Raw genomic sequence first — 25890 nt, forward strand, 5'->3', positions numbered from 1 at the left:
TCAATTTACTCTAGTGACAAGACACATATTTAGTTTGGGAAAGAAACCGTACCTATTTTCTCTCCAATTACGATAAAATAAATTCCAAGGGACCTGATGGTCTTATCTGCCAAGACAGACACCAGTCCAAGAGACTGGTTGGAATCACGCAGTAGATCAGCCTGACGGGCCGCCAGACTACTCTTCTGCCTATAAAAGTGGCAAGCATCAGCAGCTTGAGAAGAGAGAAACAAACTCACAGTAGGCTTATAAAATATTGAATACAATCCAAAATACAGATTTACTGAAATTCTGAAACAGAGCATTTTTTTCGCTTTCTAGTACACTCCTAATGGAGTTTTTCCACAAAAAAAAAGTCTCACTATATGAATAATCATCCAATCTAAATTCAATCTTGCTAAATTATTGGTCATTTTTTGCAGCAAAGAGTTTCAAATTCTGTGTGTTTTACAGTATGTATGGGGGGAGAGACAGCGGGCAGAAGGGAGGTAGAGAGACAGATGTACAGACAAGACTGTGATCGTTTCCCTCCCCAGGCACGCTTTCTTGTGTCCCCAGCTTTCCTTGCTGCTGCTGAAGCCCTTTTGGTTCCGCAACAGCCCTGTGTGCAGGATGCAGCCAGCCTGCCCCGGGTCCTGCCGCCAAGGGTCCCTGCCCAGCTCTTCCCATCGCTGCCCCGCTCTCCCGGCCCTTTAGTCCAGAATGATCCTACCAGAGAAGCGACATTTAACAGCGGGCCAGTTAAAGCTGCCTGCTGCAAGGGCCTCTCATGGTACACAAAAATAGACGTTTGATGATTTTTTCTAAAAAACCCCTGAGCTATATACGAAGCACGTGGTTATGTGTGAAGGATACAAAGCCCCAAACCATTTCATTTACTTCAGTGGGAGCTGCAAATACTGGCTGTTAAAACAGAGCCAACAATTATTGCAAAATGAAGGCTGGGAAAGTAAGTACTCGAAAACCCAAGAAAATCCCAAAGCTAAGGTTTCTGCTGCAACATTCAGTCATTTTCGCTGCACATCTATACATTTTATTATTATTTAATCTATATCCTGTGAGGTGTGTAGGATGTGTAATGAAGCCAAAACGATATTGCTTTGGAAAAGTTAGTATTTGTAATTTCCTGACTTTTGAATATTTGATTTTTCACCCTCAGCAATGTACGAACGCTGTTTTATGTGTTTAATATATAATTGGCTTGAATTTTTTTCCTTCTTTTTAACTGTTGATACGATGATTAGTTTCTGGAAGAAGAGGGAGAAGAATGACGTTTTTCCTTTGGCCCAGTACTGCAGAGTCTATTCCATGCGTTTTTTCATTTCAATGATACTAAGCTGGTGAGGGAAACTTGGTGTAGGTGGGAATTTGGCTGCTCAGTGTCTCTCAGATGAATGAGACTTGGAAGCCTCTCAAGGACGGTGTTATTTTTTCTTCGTTTCCAAACTCACTGGAAACACTCGAGGGTATAAAGCTTTTTATGTGTGTTTACAGGACGGTGCGTTTACTCCAGCGCCTCCCCCCACTGCACCACCTCTTGAGCAGTTTGGGAGCCTGTTTGTTTAGCACTCGATAAAAATAAAAGCTAAGCAGATTAGGGCAGGTTAAATTAACATTTATGACCTTTCGTATGAAAAGCTCCACTTGCCCGCTGTGCAAAAAGAGTGTTAAGATGTGTCGGTTAACACACTCGCCGGACTTATCCGAGGAGCTTGTTTTGCAGCGGGTGAAGGTGTGCGCGAGGTGAAGCATGACCGAGGCGCTGCCCTGCCCCACCTACGAGGGGCCTCCGCCCGGGCCCGGGCCGCCGCGGGAAGGGGCTGCGGCGGGGCCTGGCCTGGCCTGGCGCGGCAGGGCTCCCTCGCCGGGCCCGGCGCACCTGCCGCGGCGGGCCGGGGCTGTTGGCCGCCACAGCCGGGGGCAGGCCCCGCGGCCCCTCGCCGCCTCCCGCTCGGCCCCTGGCCCTCCCCCGCCGGGCTCAGGTGACACCGGCCCCGGCGGCTCCCCGGGCCGCCGCGGAGCTTCCTGGTTCCCAGAAGGTGCCGGAGCGGCTGCAACAGGAACTGAGAGACGAGGGGAGGAGGCGGTGCCGCCGCTCCGCCGCAGTCGCGGCCCGAGCCGGGGGAGCGGAGCAGCCATGGGCCGCCGCCCGCCGCCGCAGCGCTGAGCCGCCCCCGCCGCCGAAGGGAGAGGGGCCGGCGCTGCCCCCTCGCCCCCGCCGGGCGCGGCGCTTCTGCCCGAGGGGCGCTGGAGCAGCCGCCGGGGCCCCGCGATGTGACCATGGACAGCAGGTTCAAGTGAGTGGCGGGCGGCGGCCGGCCAGGGCCCGCGGCGGGGCGGGCGCGGGCGGGGCGGGGGTCGCGGCGGGGCTGTCAGGCGCGGCGGGCCGGGCCGGGCCGAGCTGGGCGGCGGGCAGGCAGCGAGTAGGCCTCGGGGCCGCCCCGGCCTGCCGGCGAGAGGGGAGGAGGAGGAGGAGGAGGAGGAGGAGGAGGAGGAGGAGGAGGGGTGGGGGGGGAGCGGGAGCCCACCCGGCGGGAGCGTGCGAGGGGCCGGGCGCGCCGCGGCCGCTGAGTGACAGCGGGGCGGGCGGGCGGGCGGCAGCGGGCGCTGCGCGCCGGGCCGGGCCGGGCCCCGCGGCGCGGCGCGGGGGGAGCGGGGCGCGCACCGCGGCGGGGCGGCGCCCCCCGCCCTGGCCCGCGGCAGGGGGAGGAGGCGGCTGCAGCGCCGCCGGCCGCTCCCCCGCCCCTCGCCGCCTCCCGGCCCGCCGGCAGCCCCAGCCCTGCCCTCGCCCTCCCGCAGCGGTGGGGCAGCGCGGTCCTGCAGCCGCCGGCCGCGCCGGGTCCGAGGCGTCGGTGGCGGGGCGCGGGCGGAGCGGTGCCTGCTCTCCGCCGGCCTGTGGCCGCTGAAGGGGGATCGTGAAATGGTGGCAGGCTGCTCCTGAGGCGCCCGGCCGGCGTGGCGGGAGTGCGGCCGCGGCCCGCGGGCCCATCGCCCTGCCTTGGGAGCAGTGCCGCTGCCTGGCGTGCCCCTGCCTGCGGCAGCTGGCGGGCAAGGCTGTGCCGTTCATCTCGGCAGTCATGACAAGCCTTCTTCTTGCCATTATGGTATAGCAGGTGCAAAAGAGGTTTTTAGGAGTTGGGAAGCACTGCTATCCAGCCTTAGCCGTCAGGAGTGGCTGCCCGGTCTTGCTGACCCTGGGAACAGCGAGATGTTAAACACGGGTTTCAAGAATTGACAAAAATCTCGGTGTAAATATACGATGAGTAAGCAGGCTGCTACCGGGTAGTTGTAAAGGAAATGAGAGGCAGTCTGACAATTCTCAGATTAGTTTGACACATTTGTGACACTTCTAAGTGTAGTGGGATGTGAGGAGTAAACTTAGAAGTATTTTTCTGCAAAAACAGATTTAGAGTGGTATAGTGAAAGACGGAAGGCAGTATTACTTCAGAGAGCTTTCTTCATGAGGGCAAATCAGCCAGGAGTTGAGGTGGAAACCCTCATTTGGTGTTTGTAACACTTCAACCGATTCACATTAAAAACCCAACGTTGTGTGGTCTGGGTTTTAGGAAGAAATGAAAGGGGTAAATGGGCTGAGTGTCTGAGCTAGAGTTACACCACGGGGAGATGTCACTTCTTCTAAAGGAAAGGGTTTTGTGGTTCGCTTTTCTAGGTGGCTCAGTGAAGCCAAACCTTATCAGTTTCATTCTGAACGTGCTCAACAGCCAGAGGAACAATGGATGGACTTTAATACCAGTGTAAATCTCCAATGTCCTGGATTTAGGCTGTTGAAACTCAGAGCAGAATTTGATCTCCTACACACAGGATCGGTAGATACAGAATTTTCCCAACTAAATGCTTTAAAATACAATGCAAGGAAAGATTGTGATAGGGGTGGGTAATGTGTCCATAACCTGAATTAGACTATAATTGCATGTCTCAGTTGATGACAGTGCTGAGGTCAGTGCAAGCACGTACTGAATCAATTAATTTGTGACAGCTGAAATTTTCCCCAGCTCAGCCTTTGGATTTCATTCAAAACTTTCTTTAAAGAAACAACAGTGTGATAATTGGCTGCATGCTTTATTTGAAGCATTCTAGAAACCTGGAACCAAGTCTTGGATTTTTTTATTTACCTAAAACCCCAGCTAACTTCAGTGGGAGTATTACCCACGAAGTGAGTTCAAGTGTGAGCCTTTTATGTGGTTAAATAGATAATTGATACGGGTGCGGTTATACCACTTGTTTTTAATATAAATAGCAGTGTGCAGGGTAGGCAGAGAGAGGTGGGTGGTATAGTCATGGCATTTAGAACTGTTTTAATAAATATTTAGTTAGGGATTAAGTTGAGTGCTAATTGCTATTAGCATATGCAGTTCATTATTATCAGGTGTGTATTTACCAGGGAGGTGAAAGAGACATTGGCCATGACGCAGAGCTGACCACGATGGCTGCTGCAGATAGGGAGGCCCTATCTTCCTGGCTAGCTTGGGATTGCATCCATCCCTAGTTAATGTTTTCTCACTCAGTGAATCATGCCAGAGATTCAGCCTTTAAAGTCAAAGTCAGCGATCAATTTCTTGTGAAAGAGAAAGCTTAGTGATTTTCAGCCTTATGGAGGTAATCATATACACTTAAAGGGTAATGGCTAAATTGGTGGAATTAAAATGGAAGTCTAATGATGGGCTATTCCTATTAGGTCGAAATAAAATGTAGCTTTAGAAAAGGCTGCCTACGACTCCATTAATATGTTTCAGATTGATTGATAAGGATTTTAGTTGCACTTTTTTCCCAGCTGTTAGGTATGGTGTGATGGAGTACCTTAAGCTATTTGATGTATCAGGTAGTGACAGTATCACTTAAATCACACGGTTTACCTTGTTTATTTTCCTTATTCTTTAAGGCTGTATAGAGAAATGTGACTTTTTGGTTCTTCCTTAGAACTAATTTCATTTCTAATTTTATTTTAATGAAATTTTAATCTATTTTAATTTTATTCTGTACAAATAGAACGTAGAAGATATAACACAGTAGAAACACTATGTGAAACATATACAATTAATTGTGTGTTTTTCTTCTAGGGAAAATCCAGAACGTACCTTTGATTTGGTGCTGAAAGTAAAGTGCCAAACATCTGAAAATGAAGGTAATATACCAAGCCTATTGATATTTATTTATAGAAATAAGAGGTAGAAAAAAAAATAGTTTGCATCCTGATATGTTTTGAATTGCTGTTGGATTGGAATTGTATTAGAAAGCGACTATGGTTATTTTATTGCCTTTTAAAATCTATTAGTGTGTTAATTCATATTTGTCATGGGGTTTTATTGTTATATTTTCATTTTGGTTATTGTAAAAATATTTTTGTTCTGAGAGAAATACTTGCAAAGCTTGGACTTGAAATGAATCTCCTACAGTTCTTAGGCCTTAAAATGTTGATTTTATATAGGATTTCATTTTGAAGAGCAATTTACTTCTGTCTATCAGTGGAATGTTAATTTTGATCAGTGTGATAGGGAGAAAGTAAGTTCTTTTCTAAACAACAGAAACAAACTTCCTTTCTAGCTCATGTTTGGCAGCTGCTTTGGTTTGATACATGATACAAACAGCAATGAGTGCTGACTTGGGCTTATAGTAGCCATCAGTTTCATGTCTATATAAACACGTGGTAAAAGAGATGTAGTAGTGCAAAAGTTATCTGAGAGAAGCTTTTTTCCTCTTGGGTAAAAAGAAGATGAGATTTCCAGTGCTGAAATTAGAGACCTCTAGAAAGTCCATTGAGGGCGCTCGGTTTGTGTTCTCATCCGAGGTTGTTGGCCTTACAAAAACACGGGGAGACAAGTTGTCTTGTTGGGGTTGTGTTGTAGTTGTGTTAGTCTGTGACAGCTGTGTCTTAATCACAATTGTAAAAACAATAAACTGCATCTTAAAATTGAGTATATTTCTTATCCTACTGTGCTAATGGATGCTGTTTCCAGAGTTTGCTACTCTTAACAGGTTAGAAGCCTGTAGAAGTTTATAGCCCTGAACTATTCCTTTTTTTTAAATTTCAGCCAACATTTCTGTTAGTGGTGTCATGAGTACATGCCTAATATATGTTTACAAAAAACATTTTTGTTGAAGCTAAGCAATTGTAGTTCTTTAGGTCTTTTCATGACAATCCCAACAGGTTTTTCTGTACCTGTTGTGTTATATATTATCCATCATTGATATCTGCTTTTTTTCTTTTTTTTTCTCCTCTTCATAAGATTGTTGATATCTGCTTTTTTTCTTTTTTTTCTCCTCTTCATAAGATTGTTCATTTAGTTGTGGAATGACATATCAGTGCTGGTGCAATCCTTAGATATTTTCACTTCTTTGGTGACCAGCCAGTGTCCTTCGGTTTATTGCCTGCTTTTTTGATTTGCTGTTGGTATAGTCATAGTTTGGGGAATCAGATGGGCTTTCCTAACTCTCTGATCATTGTTGTGGTTTGTATCATGGCACATTTTTACCTTCTGTTCTCTCCCTTTTGCAGTTTTTATCTTCGTAATTTCATAGATGATGTCTGTGAACCCTGCTTAGCTACTTGACTCATGATCCGTTCCTCCTTGTGTTGTGCATTTAGTCTCTGGCTCCTTGTCCTCTGGCACCTGACATCCCTTCCCGGGAGTTCACATCTCAACTTAGGCCCAGCTTCAACTTGCAGATTTTATTCCCTTTCTTCCTTTTGCTCCTGAGAGCTAGGCTGTTGATAATCCTTTGAAGTGTTCATCTTGAAATCTTGAAAAATGTGAGTTTTTTTCTTCTGTGATCGGAACATGGATCTATATCCTTTTAATTCCTTTTATCTCCCTTCTGACTTCTGATTTTTGCTTTGCATCTTTCTGCCTCTGCTGCCATAAGAAACCACTTCTTGTTACCTGTAGCTCTGTGAATGACTGCCTACACCTGAATTCTGGTTGTAGTCACTTCCCCTGCCTCCGTTGGTGGGTGTTTCATGCTGCTTATTGGTTGTCCTCTGTGGAGAGTGGTGTCTTTAAGAAATCTGTGTATCACCTTAAACTGTGACCTGAGTTAATGTGGAGGCTGAATTTGTGACTGTATTGTGGGTGTACCCTATTCTGTTCCACTTTTTGTTGTCATCCTGTCTACCCTGTGTGGGCTCAGTTGCTGTTTGTCCACGGGATGGACAAAGGCAGAAAGGAGGTCAGATACTGGTAGAGTTGGAGCCTGCGGCATGTGACTGGCAAGGGGTTTAGGGGTGTTTCTGGTGGCTTGGAGTCTGTATTGATTCTTGCATGAGTCTGTGAATCAGTGCAAAAGTACAGTCCCCTTTTAACAATCAAATTGTGCTGGCTGAATATTCCGGTTACCATCCTGCTGTACTTGGTGACCCATCTGGGATTAGTTTTAATTTCTTTCATATTATATCTAATTCAGATAACAAACGCACTCCAGTGGGGGCTTGACATCATATTTACATATGGTATTATGAGCACAGTGATGTATCAAATTAATATATCTGAATGTTAAAGTTATTTAAAAGAAATTCACAAGGGACAAAAGTGTATTGTCTTCACTGCCACTTTAGAAATGGAACACAAGGCTTGTCATGCTAAACAGGGAGCTTTCAAGGTTGGTTTATTATAAGGCCTAACAAATTTGACAGTTACCCTGTATTGTAGGTCTTGCCTTTAAATAGATTTTCATGCTAGGATAATCTTTTGAATATATCATACTTGAAAACGTGATCCATTCACCTGTTTCTTTGCTCATGCCTCTTTCTTTCTTATGAAAGAGATTTGTGTTTAAATAGGGGCTTTCTTCCTCGCATCCCATCTGCTCCTTGTACTTGATCCTGAAGCTATGTCAGGGCTGAATTTGTGACATCACTGTCACCAGTGTTGCCGTGGAAATATCACAGCCACAAAATTATGATCTTCCTGCATCAGTGAGCAGCAGGAGAAGCTGACTTAAGAGTGAGGAAGACCTTAATGTGACCCATGTATCTTTAAGATTTTTCTTTTCAAGCTTTGCTGTAGTGTGCATTCTCCTGCATTTTAATTTCCCTGTGCCAGCGTGTCACTGTTCTAACAAAAATTGAGGTAGCCCTGTGTAGCTATTAATAAGAGGATGTTTTTGTGAAGATGCTATATGCCTGCAACAGTGTGACATGATGAAAATTATGTTAAAATTATTATGCTTTCGGAAAAGTATTTTTAAATAACTTCTTAATTATAGCATAGCTCACAAGGAATGTTAATTTTTTGGATCGGACAATGTCCTAGGTCCAGCTGTAAAAGATCTTACATACACAAAATGCAGCAAGGTTTATATATATTGTGAAATTTGGTCTTAAATCATTCCACTAATTATTCCCAACATTATTTTCTGCTCAATGTAAACACCTTAAGAGGTTTCATGTAGTTTAATATATTTATCACTTCATGTATGGTAGGCAGCTCTTGAGTTGGTTAAAGGCTCAGTTGTGCTGGCGTGTCTTTAATTATAGCTGGTTTCCCATTGGATACCTCTTTTTTGTGATTTAAGAGTAGCTTGCGTGCTTGGATATTTCTTAATACTGTGTTCTTGACTGAGTAGATCATCCTTTTGGGCTGCTCTCTTCTCCTCTCTGTTTTAAGCTACAGGAATGCACCATAGAATTGCTAGAATAGTGATCTTCTAACACTTTTCCCATTTTTGGGGCAGGAGAGGAAAAAAGGGTACTCTATGTAAATATTCTTGTAATTGACCACTCCATTGAACTAATAGCATGAATTGTAACATTTTTTGCTGTAGCTGACAAGCTTTGTTTATTCTTCACTCATGTTATCTTAAAAAAATAAATCTTCTGTTTATTAGAGGAGCTTAATGCCTACTCTTGGTGCAAAACAGGATGTGGTTCTCTCAATTTAGAATATATTGTTTACTCTATTTTCAGAGTAAATGATGCTTTTGATATTATACTACACCTAAGACTTTACCTTGAAAGTTGCATTTCAGCTGTATTTAATTAGATGGTTGAGGCATATATTCCAAAGAGGAGAAAAAAACGCTTTAGGAGCAAAATCAGATTGTAGTCTATGTCATAACTTCCAGTCCTTTGCAGCGTGGTCCAGATGGTAAGCATCCATTAAGGTGATACGTTGCAACATAGTAACTAGTTAGTATAACAACTTTTTGGTGGGAGAATTCGTCACCCGTTTCTCGTAAGACTTTGAGATGAATTAGCTTCTATTCACCAGAGTTTGTGAAGTGACTGGGCGATGAGTGCTAAGCTATTCTAACAGCCCAATATTTGTTAATTTTGAATTTGGCTTGCAGTGTCAGTAGCACCTTATAGCAAAAGGTTTTATGTTGCCCCCTAGGCAGTTGTAGATTTTTATCATTCTTTCCTGTGTCACTCCTTAGTGAGCAAGCAAACAAAAGAAATAGCAAAAGTGTGTGCCCATTTTAACATAATCAGCTGGCCTTCTGTATTAAATTTTCATTTACAGACCCAGAGGACAACTTGGTAACAGATATTAATATTATTGAAACTGATGTGTTATTTTAAGGATGAACATTGCTCTTCAGAGTAAAACGATGCGTTTTTTGTGCTTTGTGCTGAATCACCCTTTCTAGGTATTGGGAGTAATGCAGTGTTACAGTTGTCCTGAGTGCATAGTCTCACGTGAGGCTATTGATTCAAGATCATATGACAGCTGCACCTACAGTGACTTTACTCTTCCCTGGCACTCTCTTGTCTCTTGAAAGTTATACAGAACCTGGCACTGTAAGATATGCTTGAGCCTAGAAATTGGCTAACCAAGGCAGTCTGCGACTTTTTTTTATTCCTTTTTTTTTTTTTTTTTATCCAGGTCCTTCCATCATGAAAAGTAAACTGAATTTCCGGAAAGTTGATGTTTCTGCACTCTCCTGCAGAACGTGTCCAAAATAATAATGCCAGTGTAATTAATCTTTGTGAAGAGTGTATATTTATCAATGCACAAACATATACAGTATGTGCAGACATATGTACATGTCTGAATTTTAGATTTTGGTTAAATGTGCAAAGATAAAGTTGGTGCTTTAATTCATTCTGTAAACTATGTGTCATATATTGATTTTTTATTAAAACTGGATTGGAGAGGCCAGACACAAAAGGCAATGCAAATGTAGCAGCTAGCAGTAGAAGGGTGATATGCAACAACTTTTGCGAACATAAGGTCTTCACCATTTCTGTCCACAGTTTCCCAAGAAGATGATGACTCAGATTGGTTTCAGTTTGTGTGGTTAAGAGTGCTGTTTGCTACACCTTCATTTTCTTTGAATATAGCACATATGAAAAGCAACAGAAAGGCTCCACGGAGTGTGCGGGTAGATCCAGGAAATTCAACCACTGAATGTCATGGTTTGGGTCTAGGACTACTTTAGTCCTGACTGTTCAAATTTTACTTGAAAACCCCTTTGAAATAGCAGTTCGTTTTCTGTTCAAGCAAAGAATAATTGTTTGAATAAGGCTTGAAATTTGATTGCTTTGTCTCTATTTCCTCTTTAAATGCTGGGAAGACTGCTATAGCTCTAGGGCTAGATACGTGATTTTCAGAGAAGGTGTTTAATAGGTTGTGTTGAATTGCATGAATAACTCCTGTAGTTTATCTTGCCTGTGCCAGAATGATAATAAATCTTAGTGATGCATGATCTCTAAATTATTTTTCTTTAAAGGGTCGTCTTTTCATTAAATTTTCAAGGAAAAGCTGTGAAAACCAGTTTAATCATGTATTGGTGGAGTTTAAGAACTAGATCAATTAAGCCCAGGAATTAGGCCAGAAATGCAAAATTCTTTGTATAAGGTTTGATTGTGCTGTGTAAGGTACTAATAAGATACCCATGGGCAGAGCTACCAACTGCATTAAACTTTTTTTCAGAATTGGGACCTTCCTGAAACTACATAACCTGTCTAGCTTTGGTGGGGTTTTGACTAAGTCTTCCAAAGCTGCTTTCAGGATTGTGATCAGAGCAAGCACTATTTTTTTTTCTTCTTTTTCTTTCTTTTTTTTTTTTTTCACTGTAGAGAGCTGTTTATTAACCACAGACTCTGAGCCTGTGGGTGTAACGTGCTGATCAGATAACTCTTTTCCTCTGCCGTACTTTTTTTTTGCAGAGCATCATTTGAACCTGATTAAAAAGATAATTCTATCAGTGTAATATATGAAGTCTGCAGGAGTTTTTAAGAGCAACTAAAACTTTTGATATAATCTTTATAAGCTGTCAGCCTTTTTCACTGTTGGTTTTAACTGGAAGGATACTAAATAAGTACCAGCCTGCAGAAAGATAGGTTTCTCTAACTTTTTAAAGCATGCTGTGTTCTTCAGGTGACTATGAAGAGCAACCATATATTGCTGTGAGCTAGATAAGCTTTCTTACAAGTTTCGTTTATTTGTTGATTTTTAGTCTCAAATACTGTGTTACTGTATTAGAATTTATTTTACACCAATAAAAAGTTAAAGATGCTTTTTCAGTTTGTACAATGCCATTTCACAATGTGGACCATCTGATTCTAGTCTTGGATGCAGTTTTTGTATATAAAAAAAAAAGCTTTCTTTCCATAGTGCTCTGAAGTTTCATTAACACCCCCCTGCCCCATCTCATTAACTCATGTTTTTATTTAGGTTAGTGCTACTTTCCTATAACGTTTTCTTGTTTTTCCTGTTGTAATTTTCAAATAGTGGTACCTAAAAAGCTTGGAAGAGGACATTTAATCTCGCCTGCTTTCTCTACAGGATTAACGATTGATTAGGAGTAGAATATTTCAGTCCTTTGTTGAGGATTATGTAAATGCGTTGAGGGCAAAAGCAGGTAGTGTCTGAGTTTGTGTATCACTTTAATCCTTTTTGACAAAACCAAGGAATATAAGCCAGCATTTAGCTGAAGCTCTCTTGTGTACAAGCACCAAGCATACCTGTAAGTCCTTCATAAATTATAATCTTTTGTATAGCTTTAAACCCTCCAGATATATCTAAATGAATGTTTTCATTATATTTAAATTTCTTTCATTTAATTGGAAAGCTTCTCAGGGTATGAACAGTGTCTTCTGTGTGTTTGGACTGTCACTAGCAAAGAGTGAGTGTTGGAGAATCATGAACAACAAAAACAATTAAGGCAACTATGATTTTGCCTCTAAGATAAAGATTGGCATTTTGATGCTTTTTCCCTTTTCCTTTCATTCTCCAGAGACTGAGAAATGGAGAGTAGTTACTCTAGCTTTCAGATTCTCTTTACAGATGCAAATATGTGGAGGAAAATATTGTTGGTTTTCAGGGCCTCGTTTCCTATAGATTTTTTTTTTTTTCCACCAACCTACAGAGATTCTTGGATGTATGTGTAATTTGGAGGTGGGTGCAGATATGTGTGTGTAGGAGGGGGAAGGGTGAGAGCTGCTGGAGAAATAGGTCAAGGAAGCCCTTTCTCCTATCTCCCCTGCATTCTTCAGTGGGGAGAAGAGACCTTGGTGGGGAGAGACAACTCTACTCCCCAGCAGCCAGAGGACAATCCTGGGAGGAGCAGCAGGCTCTGCTCTACTCCAGAGATTCCAGCTGTAGTAATATGGGGGCAGGCGCTGTGGTATCAGTGCTGGTAGAGATGAATTACTCCTCTGCAGGCATTTGCCCGACTATGTCATTTTTTCATGTAATGCCATATGCCACTTTGAGCAGTGCGACCGCGTTTTGGGCTGTGAAATTAAAAGGGAAAAACTTGATGAGTTAACTACTACAAATTTTAACTTGTTATAAAAATAAGTTTGTACAAAATTCAGTAGAATGAACATAGTAGTGTTAATATAAGTAAATATAAGATGAAAACAGCAACCAGTATCGTGTAATGTAGTAGGTCAGTATGAAAGTTGATGTTCCTGTGCTTTTTTCAAATTTAATTTTAGTTTCATTTTAGTACTTAACTATTTGAGATGGCTGCCTGGGGGATAGTTCGTGGGCTTTAAAATTGTTTGCATTCAGAACTGTTAAGAGTTTGTGTATTTTTCTAAGCTAATGTCAGCATGCTTCTGCCCTCCCACACACTGAACAGACCATCTTACACAGAGGTTTATCGTTCTTTAAGGAGATATGTTATGCTGCTTGCTCTCTTCATTTGTAGTTTAATGGCTTGTCTTTCCTGTATGGAGGATTTAAAATCTGCTTAAAAAAGCTTTGAAAACTGGTTAAACTTTCAAGGTTTAAAGTGCTTTTTGCAAAGCCATAAGACACTTCTCTCTCCAGTACTGACTTGAAGAGGCTGAAATGTAGGGTTTCCTGTTTGGTTCACAGAAACAGTCTTTTTAATTCTTCTTCCTTTGCCACTGGTGATATTATCTGGGGATGCAGATACATGTAGATGCATGTGCTCCTCATACAACTGTTGGGATAGATACTTCTGTTTGTAAATAAAATAAAACAAGATCACAGCTACTAAGGGAGGAGTTATTTACCTGTTCATGGAGGGCTTAAAACCCCCTGAAACCCATGTAAGTTTTCCCACTAAAGTGCTACCGTTATTCCTTAAAATGTGCAATTTGAGCATAGCAACACTTTGCAACTGTGTTAAGAATCTGTATTTTTCGTGGTAGGCTGATGTGTGATAACTCCAAGATTCAGGTAGAAACATGATATTTACAGGCACATACTTAGGATGGAAGATTCCATGTGACTGACAGATGAAGTACTAAAATGATGAAGACACTAACTTCTTATATTTGCCTTTGACGTTATTCCTTGTATCTTGGAACTGTAGCTCTACATTTAGAACTGAATTATTTGGGTGGACAAAGATGTCTTATATTTTGTGGTTCTGGTTTAGGAGAAAAGACTGAATTTTAATACTAAACTTTATATGGAAAAGTGAAGAGAAAAAGCGGAAGTGGTGAGAGAAAAAAGGCCTGAACAAGATTTTGGGTGTGGTTATCAGTGCTTCCGGAGCTGGGAAAGCCAAGGCAACAGTTTATAGTTATACTGTCTTCCTTTGCAAAATTCTTAATCCTTGTTTGGAAGATACTGTCCAAGTATTAAATCCTTAATTAGAAATAAGGCTTGAACAATGCCCTTAGATTACATTGCCTAGAGTTTGAATCTGGATCTGGTTTCTTTACATGTTTGAGTGGGTATTCAGATGTAGATTAGAACCTAGCTAAAATTACAAACTTGTGACTGAAAATAGTGTCTTAGTTGGGGTTAGCATATTAGTAGGGTGTATTTTACTCTTAGTTAATGCCAAGTTTTAATCATTATGGAGGCATAATTGTTATAACCAAGGTATTTTGCCATAGCTGGTTTACCGTTGCATTTTTCCTTAAACTCAGAATGGGAAAGAGTGACACAAAGAATGATTAATATTTCTGTTTATCTTCTAATAGAGAACAAGAAATTCCTATTCATCTGACTTCAGATGCTGTTTCACATCAAGGATTTTATTTATTGTAGCAGTTGAGCCTGTTTTAGAACACATCTAAATATCGTGAAGTTGCCGTGTCATTGCGTAGACTGAGTCAAATATTTGCTTTTGGGAGGAGGCAGTTCTTTTGCTCTGTTACAGGACAAGCTAAATGCGAAAATCTGCTGTCTTTGTATTTGAATACTGGATGCTGAATGTTGAATTTAACTGTGTTGCGAGAGTTGCACTTGACACAGAGAAGCCGTGCTGATAATGGTTATAAGGCATAGCATCATTTCCCCCAAAAGTTGCAAAGGAAAGCTTAACATTTTAAGGCAGCTGTTTCCAGGAATGGAGTTGCATTATTGAAGAACGATGGTAATTTTTATATCCTAGAGTTAAGATGTAATATAAAAAAAAAAAAGTAAAAGTGCTTTGTGTTACAGGAAATGTGTTTCTGTTTAAATACAAAATAAGAAAAAGTAGCAGTGTAGAGGTAAAAGACAAGGATTGTGTGACAGGTGTAAATTTACCTGGAGGTCTGTAATGAGTTTGAAATAATGGAGTGAAACCACTGTGCCTTTAGAGTGACAAGAGGGAAGCAGTTACTGTAACTTAGTCTTGCTAGAAAGAGCTGATCATTCACGCATCCTCTTCCTATCCTGTGGAGGTCATCTGGCTCCTAAACTGTGTGTGTTGGCTGTTTGTTTGTGGTTTACTTCAAACAGCTAGCACCACTACAAGCAGCATGTGAGGTAAGCATCCTTCCTGCTTCTGGCGGCACCTGGCAGGCTTGCTCTGTGGGTACGCTCGCCCTTCAGCTGCTGGGGCTGCTTCTGGAGCTGGCAGGAAATGGTTCTCACGCAGGTCAGATAAGGAGGAACTGGTGGGATTTTCATGCCATGTGATGTAGCATAGGCTGTTTTTTCATCTCTGAGCATTAATTTAAAGATTTTTGGATTTGTTAAAATAAATGTGTTGCCAGTTCAGGAAACGGAAAAAAACTAGGGATGCCCCTCTCTCCTGCCATTTTTCCTGATGGCTTTTGGGCTTCTAGGATACTATCAGAATGTAGGAATTGTGTTGGGGTTATGTTAAACTCCTGTCCTTTTTTTGAAGAAGTGCATTCAAAAACTTCACTGGTGCCTTCCAGTTTTCTGTTCACATAATAAAACTTAGCTCTTAAGGAAAAAAGCAAATACTCAAAGTTAGATCCCTGTCACCGATGGTCACTTTAAGGCATTGCACATTTGGAGAGAGATTAAATTTTCATTTTGTGTATACAAAATTCTGTCTGAAGAGCACAGTTATGCTAAGATTGGTATCATGCAGCAATTCGTAGAACTGAAAATAGGTGATGGTATCGTGACACAACATGGGAAATTCTGAAAAACTTCATGTCCAGAAAAGAGTTTTGCTGGTATTCATATACTTTGTATCTTCTCCCTTCTAAGAATATTGCTAGATAAAAAGGACTTTAGTTCCCTAGTGGCAGATGAATCGCTTACTTCTTTAGCTGAAACTAATGAGCTTTTCCTGTCATGTCACAGGTAGCTGTGACAACAGTGATTGTGTGCCAGGACAAGTAAAGCTTTCTGACAGTGGAAACAGAGTTAGGCGAGGTTCTGAGCATTCAGCTGCAGTTTCAATCAGGTGTTTTTAATTGGTTCATCTGAGTAAACCCATTGTAGTTTCTGTGAATGGGCATGTCCCATGCAATGTAAGTATGTGTTTACATCTGCTTTTACTTGGGGTCAGAGCCCTGTAGCATCTTGCAATGTGTATTCTAAAAATGCTTACACAAGTGTCAGCCAGGGAAAAAAAAAGTCAGATCAAACTAGCATGTGTAATTAGTAAGTCAGCAATTTAAAAAGAGAATTCTCTTTCTCAGTCTTGATATAATATGCTGTATTTTACAAAGAATCATTTGAAATGTATTCTTTTGCATTCTCGTTGTAATGTTAGAAATCAATACTATGGAACTGCATGACAGAAAAAAAGAAATGCTTGAGATAACCACCTCTAGAGTGTCTGGCTGAAAACATTTTTCACTGGCAATAAAAACCATAATAAATTAAAGCTTGCCTTAAATTCTCTGGCAACTGGTGATGGTGACTATCTTCTTTTTAAATAAACAATTTTGTGTGACATTTCTGGATGCTGACAGATCTAGCAAACTACTTTGTCATTGAGAATACTTGTCAGGGCCCACAGTCCTTGGAGGGAATTTGCATTGTGTTTTCAACAGTGAACAAACCAGAAATCCTTTCAGCTCCTGCTGTTGGGGAAAATGATGAAGGACAGGATAAACCAGATCAAACGATAATAAAAATAAACTACCAGAACTTTCAGTGGAAGTGAAATAAGATGAAGGTTGGTAATAGCTAACACCAATTCACCTACCTTTCTGTGAACAGCAGAGCTCTCCAAGTTAGTAATCCATGAGGGTGGGCAAAGCCCAAGCACTTGCTCTGTAAGTGCCTGGGGAACACGAACTTAGTTTGCTCATATATGATCTGGTTTGTGTATTTTAAATAGATGAGAAAGATCTGAAACTGCAGTGTGCTTTGAAGCTCTAGAAAGAGAAAAAGTACTTTGCTTCCAGCCCTAAATTACTTCAGTTCAATCTGTAGGCTTGTCTGACTCTCCTAACGTGGGATTGAAGGCATCTCAGCTCTGAAACACTGCTTTTCTCTGCAAGAAAACCAGAAACCTTCTTGGTAACAGAAGTTGCTCTCACAGAACCCATCTATATGGCTTCTCCTACCCGGGTGTTTTGGTTGGTGATGCTTTCTATGATTGCTTGACTCTCATAAACTGAAAATACTCTGTGTGGTAGTCCGTGTGAAAATGGAAGATACCGTGTTACAAGACGTTCTCTGCAAAAGGATTACCCAGTAGAAGTTTTGGCTTTTTGATGAACAGTTGACTGTATTTCATACACTGTCCAAGCTTTAAAATGCTCAATAGCCCATCTAGGGGGAGACAGAAGTATTCAGGATAAAAATTTGACTGTGTATGCAGTCACTTCGGTAAGTTGTGGCCTGGGACTGCAGAATGATCTGTGCACTTGCCAGTTAACATCATCATTAATTACTTTAGTAAAAGAGAGTCTGCAATGAATTTGATTTGCATCAGAAATAGCGTGGCCAGCAGGGACAGGGAAGTGATCTTACCCCTGTACTTGGCACTGGTGAGGCCATACCTCAATTACTGTGTTCAGTTTTGGGCCCTTCACTACAAAAAGGACATTGAATTACTCGAGCGTGTCCAGAGAAGGGCAACGAAGCTGGTGAAGGGTCTGGAGCACATGTCGTACGAGGAGCGGCTGAGGGAACTGGGGGTGTTTAGTCTGGAGAAGAGGAGGCTGAGGGGAGACCTCATCGCCCTCTACAGCTACCTGAAAGGAGGTTGCAGAGAGCTGGGGATGAGCCTCTTTAACCAAGTAACGAGCGATAGGACAAGAGGGAATGGCCTCAAGTTGCGCCAGGGAAGGTTTAGACTAGATATTAGGAAGCATTTCTTTACCGAACAGGTTGTTAGGCATTGGAATGGGCTGCCCAGGGCAGTGGTGGAGTCCCCATCCCTGGAGGTGTTTAAGAGTAGGGTCGACATAGCGCTGAGGGATATGGTGTAGTTGGGAACTGTTAACGTTGGGTTGATGGTTGGACTGGATGGTCTTTTCCAACCTAGACGATTCTGTGATTTAGGACAGTTGCAGAGGCACTTCTTACGGTTGTATTGTAACATGGATTTAGAGTCAATCTTTGTAGAGTAAATCTATATATCCTTAGTGTATGCAGTTCTTCTGGATTCCTGCTGGGAACATAACTGGGCTGTGTATGGAGCGAAATCAGAATTGTGTCTTAAAAACATAATGGGGTTTTATAAACTGGTACAAGTTCATTGCTTGCTTCATGTCTTGTGTACATTCTTCCTTGTATCTTAATATAACAGGAAACCTTGATACTGATGTATGCTACTAGGGCACTTCAAGTTCTGCTCCTGTGTATTTTAACACTAGAAATTATTCATCTAAGCATGATCAGTATGTTATAATTGTCAGCACATCTTGAAATGTTCACCTTTCAGTGAGCAAGACAAAAAGTCTTGCTAGGACAGAAAGTGCCAGAACAGCATAAACAATAGTTGCAAACAAAGTGACATTTCAAAGTGCTCTGTATGCAATGAGACAAAAGTGATTTTGGTGTTTTCTTTTTTGTTTTTAGACTTGTATTTAGTTAATGTTGCTTTGGGTATGTGGATTAGTATATATTACTTAGCATAGCATTTACTATAGTAACTTTGTGGTGGTGGATCAGAACAGAGTGCACATGGTGAAACAGATAGAAATTGCCTAATCTGAGATAAATGTTGAAACAGTTAAGTGTTACAGAAAGTGGGAAAGTGCCTTTCTATTGATTGATGTTCCAGAACCTCTTTTTTTTTTTTCTTAGTCCCAGCAGTATATATTAAATTAATCTATTTCATGGGAATGTTAGAAGTCATGTCATATATGTAAAATAAAAAAAAATGATACTGTATGCTGTGTGTTATCTTAAATTAATATTCCTGTAGCAGAGCAATACTGATCTGTTATAAGAAAATAATACATCTTAGAAACCACATTTGAAATATAAATCAAGAGTTCCAAAGTTTAATTACCCCATCATACTAATATTTTGTTCACCAACATTTCTGGAGGATTTTTTTTTTTTAACTCTACAGTGTATCAACTAGACATACTGGAATGATGTGAGTATTGCAAATATGCAGGGTTAGGCAGAGAGCCAGATTTTATTCTCAGATCTGCTTTGAAAACTGATGACTGAGAGATATGAATTTGAAATAAATGCTTTCAACTTCATTAGGTGGTTCTTTAGAAAGTGTTTACTATACAGCACCAATGGAAAACAGTGGGTTGTTGAGATATGCTAATTGACTCCTCAAATCTGAAATTCTCAGACATTACAGTGCAATTTTTAATTATCTTCAAATAAAATATGTGAGCAGTGAAACAAGAATGCTCTTTCATATGTAGCTGTGTTAGAAGTTATGGACATTGATAGAATGCACAGGTGTGTGGATAAAATTTGCTTTATGTATGATGATCTGCAGTCCTCCCCTTTAGAAATTCCTGTGCCCAGAAAACTGATCACATACATCAAAGATACGGTGGTACAAAATACCATGTCATACAGAGTACCAACCAAGTCTAGTTTTGAATGGTAGTAAGTCAACAAAGAAAAGCGTTTTATAAACAACAGATAAAGTACCTTCCTAACTTGTGGCTAGATGGCTCAGTAGCTATTAATAGAATGCAAAATCTTTCAGCTCTGGAATATGTTTATAAAGCTAGCTTGGATTTTTTTTTTTGTTTGTTTTGTTTGAGCATTTGAGTGTCCTGTTATTGTCTGTGCTTCCTCCTTTGCAAGTGTGAGGTTTATGTTTTCATTTGATTTAGCAGCACTAAGGGAAAAGGATGAAAAAAACCCCACATTGTAAGGGCCAGACATAATCCTAGTTTTGCTGGACTTTGCTGATGTTGAGCTTCAGCCAAACTGGATAAAAAAATGGTTAGCAGGAAGTCCAAGCACCAGTCACCCCCAAAAGGGAGTGAAGAAAGCCAGGATCATGTCGCTGAAAGCCTGAGTGATACATTACTGTGGGCCACATCAATGAGCTTTACTGCTAATAAGTATCCATTAGACAAGTTCTGCAAAAAAAAAGCCTAGTCTCTGAATAGCATTTTCCGGGAAATAGATGCTTCAAGTTTGAAATGAATGACTAATACTGAGCACAGTGCATTTCTTGGTAGTGGTTTTCCGGTGCTAGTATTAAGTGTTACTGTCTTCTCTTCTACAGTTTATCTTTCCATGGGCAGCTAGGAGAAAGCAAAAGCTGTCTTAGTTACTGTGTGGCTGCACAGAAATTGTGTTAGTGTAAGTGAAGTAATAGTGAGAGGATGAGCGCTCCTGAAACTGCCACCAAGAAAATGGCATATATATGCTGCTTCTCATTGCTGAAAATCAAGATAGAACTGTATTATAGAGAAATTACTTAATTTTCTTATATGTTAGCTTTTCCTGTCCCTGGAGTGAATATTTTTTTGAAATAGCATTTTTATATATGAGACAATGACCTAAGTTTGATTTTGTTCATTGGTGACTAAACCTTAATTAGCAATGTATTTAGCTGTAGGTAAAGCACCTTTTATGAGCTCCCCTTCAAGCAGGAGCCAGTGGGGGTGAAGTCTATGGTTAAGTAACACTTTCACCTCAAATAATCTGTTTGGTAAGACAGCAGAGAAAATTTACTGTGTAACCTTTTAAATGTATTTAAGCTGTAGAAAACCTTTTAAAAAAACAGCTGCCCCCCAAAGCCTCTTTATAAGCTATTGTATCATGAAATATGAGGGGACTGTGATTGTGACCTTCTTAAAGCGCTGTAATACTTAATATTGAAAAGATTAAACAAGACTATGTATTGTTATTACCTTTACACCACAGCAGCACTTCAGCTGCAAATCTATGTGAAAGTTACAACTTCCTGCTGACCTGTAACTTCAAAAAGAAGATTGTTCTAGGCTTTATTCAAGTAGTAAATTTACCAAAAGCTTCGTTAAAACATTGTTGATGTTGCCCAATGCAGCAACACGTTTGCAGGATGTTGTTTCAAGATACTCATAATCCAGGGAAATTAGTGAATTAATAGTTTAAAAACTACATGCTATTTTACCCATAGCTCATCACGCATATCCCTAGTTACTGTCTGTTTTGTCACTCTTCAAGGAATAGCAGTTGTGAGAATGGTACTCACTCTGCTTTCTGTTTTTTACCGGTAGGGGCTTGGATGCCTTGCCAAGAGAGAGGTGCAATTTGTCACCTCTTTCTTTTGATCCCCTTTGTGGTAAGGGAAGCTGAAAGGACTCCTGTCACCTCACACTACAGTCCTAGTGCTGCTTTGCTTCTCTAAAGTTGTCTTGTGTAAGAAAGCTGGCCAGGCAAAACTAGGTTTCTGTGACTGTTAACGGGTGAATGGCTCCCTGTGGCATACGGAGAGCAGCTAGGAAACATGGAAGGAAAACCCAATGAGCAATGACTGATTTGAGAGATGGAGTGGATTAGGATTGTGCTGGTGTGTAGCATCACTCTTTATGTCTTTGTTTTTTAGAGGAGAGAATATTACTGAACTCTGTTCATGGAGTTCAAGGTACCACACAGATGCGTTACATTGAAGATAACAGAGTTTATTTGATTTCTTTCTTTTTATTCAGTAAAAGCTATGTTAAAGTATGGAGAGTGGTGAAGTAGACTATGAGGTCTTGTTAGTTCAGGCTGAAGCTTTTGCCACATTCGTAATCTGTTTTTAGCATTTCAGAGCATTTGATAATTGCTTCTGTTAATAACAGATCAGCATTGCTTTCTATGTAAAACACAGGATTTAAAAACAGATCAATATTTTAAAGAACTATAAAAATGGGTGAATCTGGCTATGCTTTCTTTTTATTATCAAAGCCTTCCTGTATATTTATCAAAGAAATAACAAATGCTACAGTGTGATTTGTTTTTTTTTTTTAAAAAAAAACCTGCTGTACAGTTTCATTCCAAAAGCAAACTGAATAAGTGATGTATTCACTTACCCTTTATTAGAGCCTTTCTGGGGGGAAAAACTAACAGTTTGTAGTCAGAATTTTCTTAAGTAGTTTTCAAACATTACTGGAAGATTATAGTCAGTAACCTTTTCCTTTTAAATTTAGCTGCAGGGCTTTGTGGTACTTGAAATGACTTACACATTGTGCCACGGCTTAAAACCTTACCCCTTTGTATGTATAGAACTATAACTCTCATTTTTTGAAGCAGTTTTAGCAACTAACTAATTGAGATTAAAATCATTAAAGAGCCCAAAAGTGATGGTAGATGAAGAATTCTTTGTGTATCTGTCAGTATAACGGGTTTTAGATGTACGTTTGTGTGTATTTTACTTCTTTACATGTGATGCTTCTAGGATGGTGCCTATTGCATAGTTTTTTAGATGTTAATTTGATTATATGCTCATAGATCAGGAATGAAAAACAATAAGTAAGCATAACAAAGAACAAGATGATAAATAAGAGCATATAGATGAAGAAAAGGACAAAGTAGGCCAACCAAGTTATCTGTGCAAGGTGATTCTTAAACCAAGCACACAAACCATGTATTTATAACTGTCTAGAAAATAAATTTTTCTTAGCACATCAGAAGTGAGATTTCAGTATCTTGCTCAGTAGCTTAATGAAGTATCTCCTTATAGTGCAGTTAGTTCTCCTTATAGTGCAGTTAGTTCTTCGTTTTGCTGTCTTGTCATTTTTGGTTTTAATTTTGGGTGTAAGTGTATGTGGGAGGAAGTTGTGACTGAGGCTTTTCATTAAGGAGATGCTCTGTAATTGGAAGAACAACAGAAATGTATTCTTAAATTAGACTTCTGTGTTTGAAAATTTATCTTTCAGCAGTTCTTTGCAAAAGAAGGATATTGCTTCTCATTGTCAGGACAAGTAAAGATTCTGGGGGGTTTTTTTGGGTTTTTTTGGTTTTGGTTTGGTTGTTTTTTTTTTTTTTTTCCCAGCACAGATGGAGTTATCTGTGCATTCCTTGTTTTAATGCATACGTGATCTCTGTGTGAAGGCATGTGTCTCCTTTTGCGTAACTGTTAAAGCACTGGTTAATGAAACCAGCTGAAGTTAGCCACAGCAGGTCTGGCCAGCATGACCTGAATCTGGCAGAATTATCCAGAAAATTTCTTCTGAGATGTGTAAACTCTGCTTTTCCAGATCTGGCAGCTTAAAATAGGTCTGATGTTGCTACAAGGAGCTAGCATTCAGTCTTTGAAAACAAGGCTGCCTGCTTGGAACAAAACACCTGAACCCCCAGTCTAAAATACAGATCCTTTCCTGCACTGATGCAACTTCTTTCCTACGTGGATCCAAAACTAAACCATTACCTGTTTCTAGTGGTCTCCAAAAGCATCAGGCCTCCTTTCACATTCTTCTGCCAATCTTTTTTGGTTTTTGAGGAGAGGATGGTCAGAACTGCATGAAATATCCAAGGTGTTGTCATGTTACGGGTTTCTATAGCAGCAGAGCAATGATTCACTTTTTTTTTTGCCCTATGCTGCAAGTGTTTCATCACTTTTACCCATGGCAGAGAATTTGCTGTTTATTGTTACCGCTCTTTCTCATAACAAGATTATAAATATATGGAGTTGTAAAAACAAACATTACCATCTCCAAACCACAACTTTTTGTGTTCTTTGTCTGTTTCTAAAGCATCAAATCAGTTGGTTGTCTGATCTTATGTAATACAGTTTTACACAGTGTTGTTTTTTTTTTTTTTTTTTTCCCCCTGATGTTATGGTGCTAAACATGAGGTCAGAGAAGAGAATATAAAATGGTCCAAAATGTATTTTCAGTATAGGAAGAAGAATTTTGGATCTTTACTCCTAGCCACAGGGGGAATTTCACAGTGTTCTGATTTTTTTAGTCTCTCATGTTGTCACTGTTTTTTGCCCCTCAGAAGCCTTGTTTAGAACTAAAAATAATAATGCATCATAAGAAAATGGTACAATTTCTATTATCATACTCCTGTGTTAATGCTCTGGATTGGTTCCTTCTCAGACTACATTTCTTAGATGTTTTGTCAACCTGAAATCAGTTTACATATATCCTCTCAGACAGGCCTACATATGTGTGAAAATGTGCATCTTGTTGAATCACACTCACAGTGAATATCTATAAATAAGCAAGTTCTTTGGTACCATGAGCAGGATTATAGTATTAGGTCCTCTGTTGTTTTTCTTCTGTGGTGGTTGTGTTGTTTTGGGAGCTGACTCAGGTTCCTGTGTAGCACTACTCAGCTTAAGAGAACCATGGTTATTTTATAGTTTTCAATTTAACACCCTTAAGTTCTCATTTGAGAAATCTCTTTTGTAGTTACTGATTTGACCAACCTATTTAAAAGTAATTTGAACATTGAAATGTTGCGTTGAGCATCCATTGCTACCTTGCACTGAGAAGACCCTGCTGTGGAGAAGGCAGAGTGCAGTGGACACAGAGCAGAAAGCGTATCCAATCTGTGGTGTAGAAGGCAACCATTTTCCTTTCCAATTTAATTACAGTAAATGCCTCTTTATTACTATTTCTTTGTATCAGTTCTGGAGAATAGTGATAATATGGTGAGATTTATGTATGATAACTCTGAGTAAAAGTAGTTCAGTACAATACCAAGGGTGTTCATACTCTTGTTGCAGTGCAGCAGGTGTTGCTGCCGGTGGCTGTAGTGTGCAACACAGGTCTTCCTGGTGAGCAGTCCAGTGGTCAGTTCTGGGAGGGATCACAGAGCCTAAAACAGATCAGAGGTTGACTTAAGTATTTTTATAGCTAAAGTTATAAACACCTAGCAGTGTCTAGGTATGATGACAGCTATCCGTTGTGGGATATATATATTTTTTTTTTAAAAGGGCATTACAAGGAACACTAAAATACTTGGGCTTCCTAAGCATGACTGTCTTGTGTGGGAGAGGGAGATGGTGGCATGTGCCTGATGTCTGTTATTTCATGAAGACAGAGAAGGTTATCTCCTGTTTTCTGCCTCCTTCTCAGATCCAACCTTTTCTACCTGTTGCGGGAATTGAGGTTGCTGTCATTTCTATCCTGGGGCATTGCAGTTACGGTTGCATTTGTTTCCAGGCTGTGGGGTCCTGTTGCTTTCCACATACTGCTGCCATGACCAGGCCCTGTGGGGTAGCTGGTAGGGGATAAATGGTGATTGGCTTTTTTTGTTGTTTTTCCTGTTACGACTGGGATGGTTTCAACACAAAACACATTTTAAGAAACAAACAACCCAAAACCCAAGTAAACACCCTCATGTTCCCCCAGTCAATCAACCTATGCCAAACAACAATTCGTCTGACTCTTATTTTGAGACACTCTGTCTCTCTTTTCAAAATAGATTGGTGAAATTGGGGAGACAGATACATTTCCTCAGCTGTGGCTTATTCTGCTAGCAAAGCCCTGGGAATTCTTTCCAAAATACACACTCAAGGGAGGCCGTAAGAACTCCACAAAGATGCAAACATCTATTTGTCTGCAATAATAAATTTTTTTCAGTGGTTCACAATATATCGTATGCTTATTCAAACATTAAAATATTACTCAGGTCTAGGTTTGTGTTTTCTTTCTGGTCTGCTTGTGGATTTTTTTTTTTTTTCTCAAGATGAAGGAATATATTAATGTTAGTCCACTTCAGTAAACTTTCTTGCCACTGTGTATTATTTATGCTTAGAAATACAAGTGTTACACAGAAACAAAATACAACTCATTGCAGTGGGTTTCTTTTCAGTTGTCCCCAACCCTCCCCACTCCCGACCCCCCTGGAAAATCCCATGGTTTATTTGCTCTCTAACTTTATAGATACCCTTTCTTGCCCAGACATCTCCTTTTTTGATGGCAGGTGATGCTGAGCACTTACA

General features: G+C 40.4%; 1 protein-coding gene across 3 annotated transcripts in view; it reads left to right on the forward strand.

Annotated features, from left to right (window-relative positions):
• The first annotated feature begins 2006 nt into the window (after nucleotides 1–2006).
• DENND1B (DENN domain containing 1B) overlaps nucleotides 2007–25890 on the forward strand; it is a 170507-nt gene continuing 146623 nt past the window's right edge. For all 3 annotated transcript variants that reach the window (XM_074876747.1, XM_074876748.1, XM_074876749.1), the window contains exons 1-2: nucleotides 2007–2297; nucleotides 5079–5143. In XM_074876747.1, coding sequence (XP_074732848.1) covers nucleotides 2281–2297; nucleotides 5079–5143 — 82 coding nt within the window. In that variant the 5' untranslated portion in view covers nucleotides 2007–2280. The remainder of the gene's footprint in view (nucleotides 2298–5078; nucleotides 5144–25890) is intronic.

Source organism: Strix uralensis, chromosome 8 (genome assembly GCF_047716275.1).
Source record: "Strix uralensis isolate ZFMK-TIS-50842 chromosome 8, bStrUra1, whole genome shotgun sequence".
Lineage (NCBI taxonomy): Eukaryota > Metazoa > Chordata > Aves > Strigiformes > Strigidae > Strix > Strix uralensis.